At 42.7% G+C, this 13206-nt stretch overlaps 1 protein-coding gene across 1 annotated transcript in view; it reads left to right on the top strand.

The window, feature by feature from the left end:
• The window catches only part of CALCRL (calcitonin receptor like receptor), a 109242-nt gene that overhangs the window by 76790 nt on the left and 19246 nt on the right, over window positions 1–13206 (top strand). The window contains exons 8-11 of the mRNA XM_019553978.1: window positions 3350–3476; window positions 5334–5487; window positions 11975–12035; window positions 12136–12202. Coding sequence (XP_019409523.1) covers window positions 3350–3476; window positions 5334–5487; window positions 11975–12035; window positions 12136–12202 — 409 coding nt within the window. The remainder of the gene's footprint in view (window positions 1–3349; window positions 3477–5333; window positions 5488–11974; window positions 12036–12135; window positions 12203–13206) is intronic.

Consider the following 13206-nt stretch of genomic DNA (forward strand, 5'->3'; position numbering starts at 1 on the left):
ACCCCAGCTGACTTCCTGCCCTTTGGGCAGGGGGCTGGACTCGATGATCTCCTGAGGTCCCTTCCAGCCCTAATGTCTATGAAATCTATGAATAAAATGAAGTATCATAAGGACCGGAAATGCAGAATTACACAGAGGGATTTCTAACTTCTTTTTAATGCATGGAATTTAAGTATAGCAAGAGAAACTAAAATGAACTTAGATCATAATTATGAATAGGTATGAGTAAAAGCTATTATGTCATTAACAAAACACAGCATGGAAAAGAGATGTGTGTAGGGGGAAAGGTAGAGGTGGAGACTAAGGAAGGGATCCTATTTATTGCTGAAAGCAATCTTTCCTTATTAAATGTCATAAGTATTTCTTTCTTATTTCTTGTCCTGTGATGCTTTCATGCATGGGTGGGGGTGGGTGTGCTGAATATTCAACAGGAACAGCTGTTCGGTGACCCTGAGAGATGGCCTCATAAATTGTACATTCCTTTCCTTGCCTGTGCAATGATGTCTTGATAATAAGACAGAATCCCAGATTTGTTCATGACTCATTTGTGCATTTAAGAATTAGCTCTAGGCTGGAGTTGTTTTTATATATAAAATACACAGAAAAAAAAATCTAACCAAGTATCTTTTATCACTTAATTCTTTTTCTTTATGTTTTCTATCCATTTCCGTCAGGCACATGGGGGTTTCATGTAGGGCCACATTTGAACACCCTTACTCATTCCTTATATGGTCAAGTTTTACTTCACTGAGACTAAATATCCTTACTACTCAGTGGATGAATCTACATATGTAATCCATGCAAAGCAATAAACTCTGGAGCTTATTGCTCTAGAGTTTCTTGCTGCTAGGTGCACCATTTGAACATATGCCCAGGACTGCAGCAAGTTGAGCCAGGTTGGAGCAGCCCTGGGTGGCAGGGAGCCCCAGGGATTATCCTGCCAGCTCAGGGCTGCCCCCCCTGCCTCCCATCCCCCCCAAGATCAACATGCTTCAGGGGGCTGGCTGCGGCATGAGGGTGATCCAGTGGAGGGCTATTCAGCAGACAGGCCACACAGTAAAGCACCCTCATACCCCAGACAGCCAAGGCAGCATCTACACATGCACTTCTGTAGAGTAGAAGGAGTTTATTAGTTTACTCCAACCTAATGTGGGTACACATGTAGACGCAATGTTTACTGTGGAGCTAATTAGTAAACTTCACAATAAACATCTCATGTCAATGGACCCAGTGTAAGTAAGGACTCCACAGTTTGGCCTCATTGACTTATTGGCAGTTTTGGATACATGTGGAACACTTCATACTTTTTCTTTTAGAAAAATGTGATAAACATGTGATCCTTATTTTACAGCAGCCTTATTCTAAGATTTAAATGGGTGTAATTTACTTCCTATCTAATCTTAATTGTCTGCACCTGGTCTGGTGAACTTCTTCCTTCCTTCCTGTGTTTCACATGTCCTCAAGAGACTGCAAAGCCTGGGCTGCTTTCCCTCCCCAAATCTTTTGAAGAGAGTTGTACTGAAAGTAGAGGATTCTTATACTCATGTAGTGAAAGGACTGCCGTTGCATTCAAATCCAGTGTGGAAGGTTCAAGTAGGAGAGATTCTCCTAGTGTCCTCTGTCTCATACATACAGCAAACAGCTGTATATGTTCTGAAATTTTCATGAATTGCATTTTTGGAATATTACTTATACACCCTTAATAGTTCATTAACTTAAATGTTTTGTGTTGAGTCCATTTTGTTTACCTAGCTTTGTTTTTTTTCTTTCTGTCTGTAAGGTTGATCTTCACAAAAAAATTTCTAATGAGCAACATTCACGTATCATGCTGTATAAGCAACACTAGGTTAGGACTCTGTAACTTTTTCTGGAGTGAGGGATAAATCAAATTGTGCAGCAGATTTCTACAGCCTTTGCATTACTATAATGGAACCGCCATTCATGTTCCTGCTTACAGGAAGAAATGCACCTCTAAAAGAATTTGCTGTGTGTTCTCCTTAAATAAGTCTTTTAGATTATTTTAATCCTTCATCTTCCTCTAAGGTTTTTTTATATATACTTAAAACCTTAAATATCATTTATACATAGCATTTTATAGCTGTATTTCATATTATGCACTTAGTTATTTAAACTTTGAGTTCTTTGATCACTGAAAATATAAAGGACTATACTTGTTTGCTTGGACTTTCCTTTGACTGTAGCCAACTGGCTTCTCTAATCCAGAAAACTGGAGGCAATGAAACTCTCTTCCTCTTGCCATGTGCTTGCTGCCAGCCACAGACATAAGAAGAGGGTCCTGTTTTGGCTCTCTTCCCTCTTCCTAATCTGGTATCATTCCTTTCTATATGATAAAACTTCCTCTCAGAGGCAAGGAGCATTGTATAACTGAAAAGCCATAGGAGGTAAGCATCCAAAAAAGACAGTGCCACCTCCCTTTCCACATCCCTTAAAAACAAGACTAATAATGAGAAAAAGCTCAAAGTAAATGATGAATTTTAAAGCCAATGGCTGGTGAATTTATGGTTGAAAGAGCTTACTGAGACAAATAATATAATTATATATTCATTTTAAAACTTGTAGAATTATTTATAGATTGTTAAGATTTTACATAGATATGGAAGGTCAGCAAACAAAGGTATCAATTATATGCTTAAGGCCATACTGTTGTCATGTATGGTAAGGTAAGAATTTTATATTTGGTATTCAGGGTATCAAACATACAACCCGCAGAGACTCTCAGCCTGCCTAAGCAGCAGGCACTAGAAGCCGAGGAGTCTGGCCTGCTGCACAATCCATGGCCCCACAAGGCCTGACCATCAGTGGAGAGCTTGGCTCACTGACACTGCTAGACTGTTCTCCCAGACCCTTCGCTACCACCTCTATCACCATGGTGGCCACTGTGACAGCCCATGTGGCTTGGGAGCAAGGTGCTCTATGGTCCAAATCTGGCCCAGGTGACTTTGACACCCTTGCTCTATATAACACTGCATAAACATCAATTATTTTGAGACATATTGTCAGAAGTTGATGGAGGTATGGAATACAATATCCCCTTACATTAGCATAAAAACATATTTTTCCAGAGGCTTTTTTGAGTAAATTCCTACAAAACAAGTCCTTTTATTATTGGCATAATGGTATCTGTTGGATTTGCTTTGCATTATATTCAATCAAAAACAAGGCATCCTGTATCTTTCAAAATAATCATTAATTATGTAAAACTGAACATGGAAGGAAAAGTTAATATCTGGCTTTCTTCCTATAAAATAAAAAATTCCAAAACTTTAGAATATCAGATTAGTCCTCAAGTATCTATTATATATTAATTTATCTCATCTCTCTTTCCTAGGAGCTTGAGCTGCCAAAGGATCACCCTCCATAAAAATCTGTTTTTCTCTTTTGTTTGCAATTCCATTGTTACAATAATTTGGCTGACTGCAGTTGCCAACAACCAGCAGTTAGTTGCGACTAATCCAGTAAGTGAAAGCGTGAAAGTGTATTTGGCTGCCTTGTTGATTTGTGTGGGAAGAGATTTAGCAATGAAAATGACATAAATGAGGGATGAATAGCTGATGAAAAGATGTATATAAAAACTAAAATGTTTCAATTACTGTACCAATGAATTCATTTTTAATATAACAGCAGATGTCTAGAAGCAGCTTAGCCAGTTCGGGTATGAGGTTTCAAAATCACAGGGGGATTAATTAAATAGACAGCCTCAGATATTTCAGATTTTGATCTGGTATCGTGTATCATGTGGAGCTTCATTTTACCCAGTGCTAAACAACTACAGGATAGACACAGAACCAGAAAGGATGACTGCTGTGAACTTATGCCAGGGGTCTACATTTGCCTAAAGGGTGGCAGTCAGAAAGGCTGGAGTTTAATCCAAGGGTCTAAAAACTGCTTTCATTGTGGCTTCAGCTTTCCTTTCTTTAAAGTGTGATAATAATAATTTGCTACTTCACTCAAGGGCAGTTCTGGAGCTAAAATGGATTAATTAGTTAGGGCTAGATTGTGGGGCCTGTGTTCATGTTGGTGACTGTTTACATTGAGAGTCTTGGTAATTCTGGATGTTTTGAAATATTTTAATTAATATTTAGTGAAATACGTTGTTGTTATACAATGTTGCAGTCCTTATAGTAATGAGTCTAATGGCTAGTACACAGATCTTCTTTTCTCATGGGTGGTTTAATATGTTTACTATATTGGATATAATACATTTCTGGGATTTACTCGAAATTAAAATGGTCTTGCTGTATGCTTTTGTATGTTTATTTTTAAGGGAAAGATTATCTTAGCAATCCAATGAAACCAAGCCTAAATCCATATATAGTTCTGGTGTAATAAATAACTTTCATTTTACTGGTTTTAAAAAAAAAGGTATCCCAAAACATTCAGTTTTGTCCTATTTCAACAGAACTCAGATTTGTGCTCCAAAACCAAGTAACAGTAATTTTTTTTTTAGGCTGAGATTGATTTTTTTCTTCTCCTATTCCTATGGTGATATAATTGAAGATTATAATTGGAGTGCCAAATTTAAAGAGGGAGAGATGTGTGGGCCTGATTTTTATGTCCTTTACTTGGGGATAAATTGGTAGAGAAAAACCAGAGAGGAAAATCAAAACCTATAGACAATTTCTGCTTAGTATAGTTGGCACCAGGGCTAACCATTCAGGAGATTATTCTCCTTTTCCTGGAGAAAGTACATGCACTGACTCTACTGGAGCAACTAATGTAACTGAGAGGGTGATAAAGTAGCATAAGTAAGATTGGGGCAAACAGGGAAGTGCCAGCTTGTGGTGGGAAGAAGGATGGGGGGAGTGGAAAAAACCACTGCTGCTGCAACTATACAGTCATGCTAGTGGCACAGCAGCAGCCAGAAGTCACTGCTGCCCCTGTATGTTTTAACTGCTCAAGGTGCTTTGCTGCATTGTTATATGCCTCTGGGATAAGAGACCTAAGTGAAAGATCTTCGTAGAGAAGTTGGCCTCAGATAATTGCACAAAGGAATTTTTATTTGTCAAAATGAGTACATTTACGCCCAAGTAGGCAAGGAACCTGTGAGAGGAGAACATAACGTTGAGGTTTTTCTTGACGCACACCGTGTTGCTGGAGGCTGCTAATGTACCCAGAATCAAATCAGTGAAACTGTTACCTTCTGTGTGGGGCCTCTGAATGTAATCATGAGAGTGATGTTAGGAATAAAAACGTATCAAAGCAACATTTATAATAAAGCAGGGTAATCCAGTGCTTTCCACTTTGCCATTGATTCTCACTAGTACTATTGCAGCCAAATTATTTACATTTTATCTTTCTTTTTTCCCCTACAGGTTAGTTGCAAAGTGTCTCAGTTCATTTACCTGTATCTAATGGGTTGCAATTACTTCTGGATGCTCTGTGAAGGCATTTATCTGCATACTCTCATTGTGGTGGCTGTCTTTGCAGAGAAACAGCATTTAATGTGGTATTATCTTCTTGGCTGGGGTATGCAATACATATGTTCTTTCTTTTTCTTTTCTTTTTTTGTGGGGGGGGAAGAGGGGAAGGAGAGGAGACCAAAAACCACCACTATGACACTTGGGGTACAATGTGCAAAGCCTTTATTATTTTCAGTTTCAAATGGTATCATTTACTTTTTCTGAGCAATTCCGAGTGCACCAGACAATATTGTTTCTCTGAAATAAGAAGCAATATTGCACAAGAATGAAATACAGTTCTTTCTTTAATATTTTAACGATGTTACAATTCTTAACTTAACAAATCCTTTTGCACGTACCTCTATCTTTGCATTTGTAGAGTCAGGAAGTGACTCCTCCTTTGTATAGAGAAAATAGTCTCCTATTATGAAGACATTAAGAAGTAATTATTCATTGTTTCTCATTTTTAAGATATTTATACAGGAATGAATGTTTATTTTCAAAGAAGTCTCGCCATGCCTAGGTGGAGGGTCAGAAACTGACTTGGAGAAGGCCAACCATTTATTTTTCCAGCAGTTCCATTTGACCTATATTGTTCAAAAAGTAGAGAGAGAACTACTGTGTCTAGAGATCTCAATTATAAAATAGCATCATAAAAAGCAGCCAGCCATATCTGACAGATTTCAATAGAATAAAGAGCACATTTTCAAAAGTCAGATTTCAGTCTTCTGATTATATTTGCACAATATTTCAGCCCTAAATTGTATAAATTATCAATAGTTTTGGATACTTCTGTTTTTGACTGCCCAGACTCAAAAACTAGCTTAATTTTAGAGCCTGGAGGTGCTTGTAAATGCAACAAGGGTTTAGTTCAGTTTAGTTTTCTCTAAATTGGAATAGTTGATTTTTTTTTTTTTTAAAAACCCACCATTTCTACTGTTTCAATTTAGGCAGAGCTAAACTGAACTAGCCCTTCATTGCATATACCCAAGGGTTAGGGGGCCCAGTCCTTACAGCCTATCTGCCAATCCCATGGTAGGGGGAAGGCATTGAGCTGCTGGCTAGACGAATGGTCCCTGAGCTGCAGGGGACACTAGTGCTTCCCTCCATGGTAGCAGTGCCCCCTGGGCAGCACCCACCTGCTGGCACCTGGCCTGGGTGGTCCCAGAGGGCACCGCCACCATGGAAGGAAGCACCAGGCCTCACACAGCTCAGGGCCTGTGCAACCCAGTGACAGCTCATGCAGACAAAAAAAGCAACAAAGCAGCAAGGAGCTTGTTCCCCCCCCCGAACCTGTCTGCCTGCCTGAGCTGCACAGGGCCCAGTGCTTCCCTTTACAACTGCAGTGCACCCTGGGCATCTCCTGCCCACTAGCAGCTCACCCAGGAGCTGCCTGGGGGGTGCCGCAGCCGTGGAGGGAGGTACCAGGCCCTGCACAGCTCAGGCAGGCAGGCAGGTTCCAGGACAAAAAAAAGACAAATAAAGATTAGGCTCCTTGCTGCTTGATTTTGTTTTTTTGTTTTCTTCAGTCGAGCCTGCCCACATGAGCTGCTGCTGGGTCGCACAGCTCCTGAGTTGCACAAGGCCTGGTGCTTCCCTCTATGGTGGCAGCACCCTCCGAGACTGCCCAGGCCGGGTGCCAGCAGGCAGATGCCACCATGGAGGGAAGCACTGGGGTCCCCCACAGCTCAGGGACCACTTGGCCCACCGGCAGCTCACCCCTCTCCCCAACCATGCTCCAGCAGGTAAGCAGGTAAGCTCCAGCATCCCGTGCACCATCCCCGCCACCTTCCTGCTGCCTCGGACCACCGGGGAACAGCTGGCTTGCCCCTGGGGCAGAATGGCAAGGTGGCAGGAGGGTGGCTGAGTGTCCTACTGATGGGAGAAGTTGGTGGGGATGATGCACAGGGTGCTGGAAGCCTGCCAAGCCCAAGCTTCCCCAACCATGTGCCTTGCATTGCACTTTGTTATATAGCAAACACCACAGATGGGTTTTACCTTGCTACATAACAAAGTCATTTAAAGGGGAATACACCATCGAACGTGCAAATAGCAATGCCATTAAAGTGGTGCAAAAGGGCAATTAAGCCACTTTAAAGGCCAATTTTGCTGTGTGTACAAAGGCCCTGGGTGACCAGCATTTTCTCAAAATCAGATCTAAGGTTGAGCACCCATAATCAGTTGTTACTCAAAAATGTAGCTTCAGTGGTTCAATATTATTTCAGTATAACTTCACTAAATCCCTTTTTAGATAAGTATGTGACTTGCCTGTGCTGTAGAACACAAGCTAATTGAATACTAGACAAGCTATTGTTTATGTCAAGACTGTGAAGTTTCCTTTTAAGCATTAAAAACAGCTTGAAGTCCAGAAAATGCCAGCATTCTTAAGAGCAATATTCAGAATATCTTTTTGCTTATGATTTGAACTAACACTTCTTCGTATATCTTGGTATGAATTTCTTGCTAAAACAATATATTAGGCTACGCTTCCTATGCCAGGAGTGGCATGGAGATAAATCAAGTGATGGTTTAGTGTATGGTGCAATAGAGCAGGTCTGTCTAACTGCTGACCGAAGGGGTTAATTTGCAGCTCCTGGGCTCCAGCCCAGCCACCACTCCCAGTAGACGGGTTCCTGCTCACACAGTGCGCTGTGGGGGGATACCTGAAGAGTATACAGCTGCCAGCCACTTAGAAGTTGGAGAGCCCTGCTATAGAAGTTTGTATCCATGTAGCATGTGTGCTAAAAAGTATAAGATTCCACACCTGATACAGATCATTTTCTCCTACACTCTACAACTCAACAAGAAACAAGGGGACCTAGTAAAATGGATATAGGTAAAATATATCTAATACAATTATATGGTTATTTTTATTGCTACATATCAAGAGAAGGGTGAATTGAAGCTATTTATAGTCAGGGCTGCTAGCAATCAGCATACACAGAAATGTATCTATGGCTGACTCTTCATTTTCTAAGGCTAGGTGCAGACATTGCACTTTTTCTGGTTTAGATGGTTGAAAACCAGCCTATACCTATAACAAAATGAAAGTTTGAGGCACATAGACCAGTTTTAAAATGGAAGATTCTAGTCTAAGACCTGGATCCATGTAGTATTAAACTTACTCCAGTTAGGTTGGACCAATCTATTGAACTTCAGAGCCAGGTCCAATTGTGAATCATGGTAGGTTGCAGTCTGCTAGTCCCAGGGGACTTTGCAGGGCCTCCTAACTCCCCTCACAGGAAGTGTGGTTTGACTGCTCCAGCCAAACATCTAACCAGCCCCACCCCAAGTTCTCTAGCTGTCAGCCAAGCAAGTCAGAGGCAGGGGGAAGGGAGCCAGTCTTGCAACCTGCTGGGGAAAAGCAGCACCAGTGGTTCATTCTTCATTCCTGGATGGGTAGAGGGACACAAAGTGCCCCTGCCTGTCCTGAGCCCTGCGACCTACACTGCAGTGGCTCCATGAAGGGCTTGCAAGATCCCCTCCTCCACAACCCTGAGCCAGTGCCGAGTCCTGTGCAGCCATGGGGCTCTGAGTCCGTGGGAAGGGAGGAGGAGCCATACTCTGGAACCACCTTCCGCCAGTGCTGCATCTGTAAGGGCATGGCTACCCACCCCACCCCCCGGTTGTGGGCAATTCTAGTGTGGCAATGGGGGTGGAAGAGGGGTGGCTGCCAGCTCAGCCCTAGGGACCTGCCCACCCCCCATCTCATCACTAGAATCATCCCTCACCTTGTGCTGCATCCACAAGGGCATTGCTGCCCCTTCTCCCTTAACTAGTTGGGGGTGCCACAGCACCTGGTGGGGGCAATTCTAGTGCCAAGATGAGAAGGGACAGTGGGTCCCTGTGCTGGGCTGAGCTGGCAGCCATCCGCCCTTGTCCCCACACTGGAATCACCTCCAGCTAGGTGCTGCAGCCACAAGGGCATAGCTGCCTACCTCCCTAGACTCCCCCATGAATTGGACCCTGTGGCTGCACAGGATAAAATAACTTCACCCTAAACTTCTCTGGCTTGATGGGAGGTGATTCCAGGGACCACAGCCCAAGGAGCTGAGCAAGCCCCCTCCCAACCCCACCTGCTGCTCAAGCAGTGACTGCTGCCTGCTGGGCTAGCTTGGTTTAGGTGGGTTCATTTTCCGGGAGAGAAGGGGCAGCTGCCAGCTCAGCCTGGTACAAGGACCCACTGCCTTCTCCCCCCCACCAATCTTGGCACTAGAATAGCCGATACCAGGTACTGCAGCTGCCCCCCCACAAAAAAAAGGCTCTGAGTCAGTCACAGGAGAGAGCAACAAGGGTGATATCATGGTGGGGGGCTGCTATAGACCACTAGAGCAGGAGGAAGTGGTGAATGAGGATTTCTTCAGACAGCTAACAGAAGTTTCCTAATCACAGCCCTGGTTATCATGGGGGATTTCAGTCACCCTGGGCATTTGTACACATGTATGCACGTAAGCCCTGAGCACTTCTAAGCACCCCGTGCTGCAGCGCATGCTTCATAGTTTCATAGGTTCTAGAGTCAGAAGGGACCTGAGGGACCACCTCTCTTGGAAGTAGGTTCCAGATCCTAGCCGCCCTGACCGTGAAGTAGCGCCTCCTGATATCTAGCCTAAATCTACCCTCTGCTAGCTTGTGACCGTTATTCCTGGTCACTCCTGGCAATGCTCAGGGGAACAGGGACTTCCCCAATGCCTGCTGGTCCCCTCTGACTAGTTTGATAGGCCACTAGATGACCCCCTCAGCCTTCTCTTTTGGAGGCTGAACAGATTCAGGTCCCATAGCCTCTCCTTGTAGGGCCTGCCCTGCTGCCCCCTGATCATGCAAGTGGCCCTCCTCTGGACCCTCTCCATGCTGTCCACATCCCTCTTGAAGTGCGGCGCCCAGAACTGGATGCAGTACTCCAGCTGCGGCCTGACCGCATTTGTATAAACAATGAAACACCCATCAGTATTGAGAAAATAGCAACAGCATGCTTTTGAACTAAAATGCATCAAAGGTGTTTTAGTTCAGAAGTCCACCACCACCATTTTCTGCACACCGACACTCATTTTGCTATTTATACAAATGCATGCAATGCAGTGCTGGGTGCATCAGTTTGCGTAGTATTCACACTCAATTAATTGAGTCTGCTCTGGCGCCTTCAATTATCAGTGCGTCAAACCAGACAAAGGTACGTGTATAAATGCAGCTGGACATCTGCTGGGAGAGCAATACAGAAAGAAGTGTGCAGGCAATCCAGGAAGTTTTTGTAGACTACTGGAGACAGCTTCTTGGTGCAAGTGCTGGAGCGACCAACTAGGAACCGTGCTCTTCTTGACCTGCAGCTTGCAAACAGAGAAGAATTGGTGGGGATTGTAGTAGTAGATGGCAACTTGAGCGGCATCAACCACGAGATGATTGATTTCAGGATCCTGAGGAAAGAAAGGATGGAGAGCAGCAAAATAGGACTCTGGATTTCAGAAAAGCAGACTTCAGCTCGCTCAGGGAACTCATAGGCAAGATGCCCTGGGAGGCCAGTCTGAGGGGGAGAAAAGTCCAGGAGGGATGGCTGTACTTTAAAGAAGCCTTCCTGAGAGTGCAGGAACAAACCATTCTGATGCATAGGAAGACCAGCAAGTATGGCAGGAGACCAGCTTGGCTTAGCAGGGAACTCTTCAGTAAACGAAATCACAAAAAGGAAATTTATAAGATGCGGAAACTTGGACAAATAACTAGGGAGAATATAAGAGCATTGCTTGGAAAGGAAAGCCAAAGTACAATTGGAGTTGCGGCTACCAAGGAATGTGCAGGGTAACAAGAAGGGTTTGTACAAGTATGTCAGTAATGACAGCCAGTAAAGGATGGCGCAGCCACTCAGCTGTGTTCAGGTGTCCTTGGTAATGTCTGGCATAGTCAGAGGAATGTGGGAGAACCACCTGTCTTCTGGCCTCAGCTAGTGCAGGCATCTGACTGCCTGCTCCAGCTGAAAAGTGAACATGAGTTCGGGTCACTGACAATCCAATCTACACCACTTAGAGAAACCTGCATAGATTGGATCAATTCCACCTCAGGCTTTTTGACTGTCTGTACTTAGCCTCAATGAGAAAATGGGAATGTAGAACCGAAACTGGTTGTTACATTAACTTCCCTTGTCTGAACTGAAATCTTTTATTTACATCTTTCTACTTGTAGCCTGATCCAGTAAATCTCAAAACATGTAGTTTAGCTCAAAAGTGCTTTCATCGAAGTTAGTGGAACTACTTGCATGCTTAAATGCTTTGCTGGAACAGGGCCTTACTGGCTGCACTATTTACCCACAGTTTCTTTTCTTTTTTTGGTAATACCACAGAATTTTGATGCATCAGGCCTTCTTCTGGAAAAATTCTGTTTTAAATAAAAATGTTACTGAAAGCAATGGTATTATGTGACTGATTAAGGCCTGCAGGATATAATACGGTTTATTAAATATGTTCATTATGCTTCAGTATTATTCAGTGACATTTTACCTTACCTTATAATGAAGTAAGAATTCAGCTTTGGTTAGAGTTATAAATAATCACATTACTTGCTGTTTTCAGGTTTCCCATTGATCCCTGCCTGCATTCATGCGGTAGCTAGAAGTTTATATTACAATGACAAGTAAGTAAAATTTCAGCTTCCAATTTATAAAGAAATAACATTGTCTTTAAAAGAGAAAAGGGTAACAATGAAATGCTAAATGCTTGTTTTTTCACTGCAGCTGCTGGATCAGTTCTGAAACACATCTGCTGTACATCATCCACGGTCCTATTTGTGCTGCTCTATTGGTAGGCGTGTTTTATAAGACAATTTGTTTTTTCATTTCTTAATTTCTTTGGGTTTTGTATGAAACTGGTAAAGTCACTGTGTCCCACCACAAAAAAACTTGTGGATCTCAGATGACCAGTCAAGGGCAAATTCTTCACTGATTTACATGTAACCCACTAATTAGTTACAAGTCTTCATCTGTGTCCAACCCACAGAGTATGTTACAGCTTCAGCCATAGAGATTTGGCTCGCTTTCTCTCAAGCCTTAACAGCTCATGCTTCTGGCTCTGGACATTCTAGATTCAGTCCCCTGTATTTCAGCTAAGATAGCAAGCATTGTATGTGGGACTGAAGCCCCAAAGTAGTTGTATTCCTATTAGTGCTGAAGTTGGAAAGTTTTGTTAAAAATGTCCTTTGTTCATTCTTCTTCTCTCCCCTCTTTCTCCATCCCCTCACCCAGTGCTAATGGTAAGAGATACAGCTAAATATTCCAGCTAAAGGTACTGCAGTATGATAAAATTGCCTCTCTATCAGATGTAATGAGAGCCTTCAAGCTACTGAATTTCTTATCTAATTACTTTGCTGCCACACTTAGTTTGATCAATAAAAATAAAAATAGACTGTGGTGATATCCAGGTCGATTACCCAGGAGTGCTAGTCAAATGGTAATACAAATAATAATTGAGGATGAAGATATCAACAGTAACAAAACATGCTGGGTTCTATGAATTTCACCCTAGGAGCCTGAATCTGTCTGTATTATACTGGAGCTCAGGTACCTAATATGGGATTTTGATTTCCATTAGGCAGTAGGGTACTTAAAAGTTAGGAACTATAACATACACAGCAAATAAATATTTTTAGAATATGGCTGCTAAATCACATACATGTTTTTGCAAATTTACTCCAGAATGTCAGGTCTTCAACAAAGTATGTCTCTGAAAGCAAAATCTTGCAGACAGGTAAAGCACCCCCTAAAGACGTGAGTGTTAAAGGACAGACTGCCCAGCATTTCTGTGAATAC

The sequence above is a fragment of the Crocodylus porosus genome, unplaced genomic scaffold (genome assembly GCF_001723895.1).
Source record: "Crocodylus porosus isolate Cpor-Errol unplaced genomic scaffold, CroPor_comp1, whole genome shotgun sequence".
NCBI classification, from domain to species: domain Eukaryota; kingdom Metazoa; phylum Chordata; order Crocodylia; family Crocodylidae; genus Crocodylus; species Crocodylus porosus.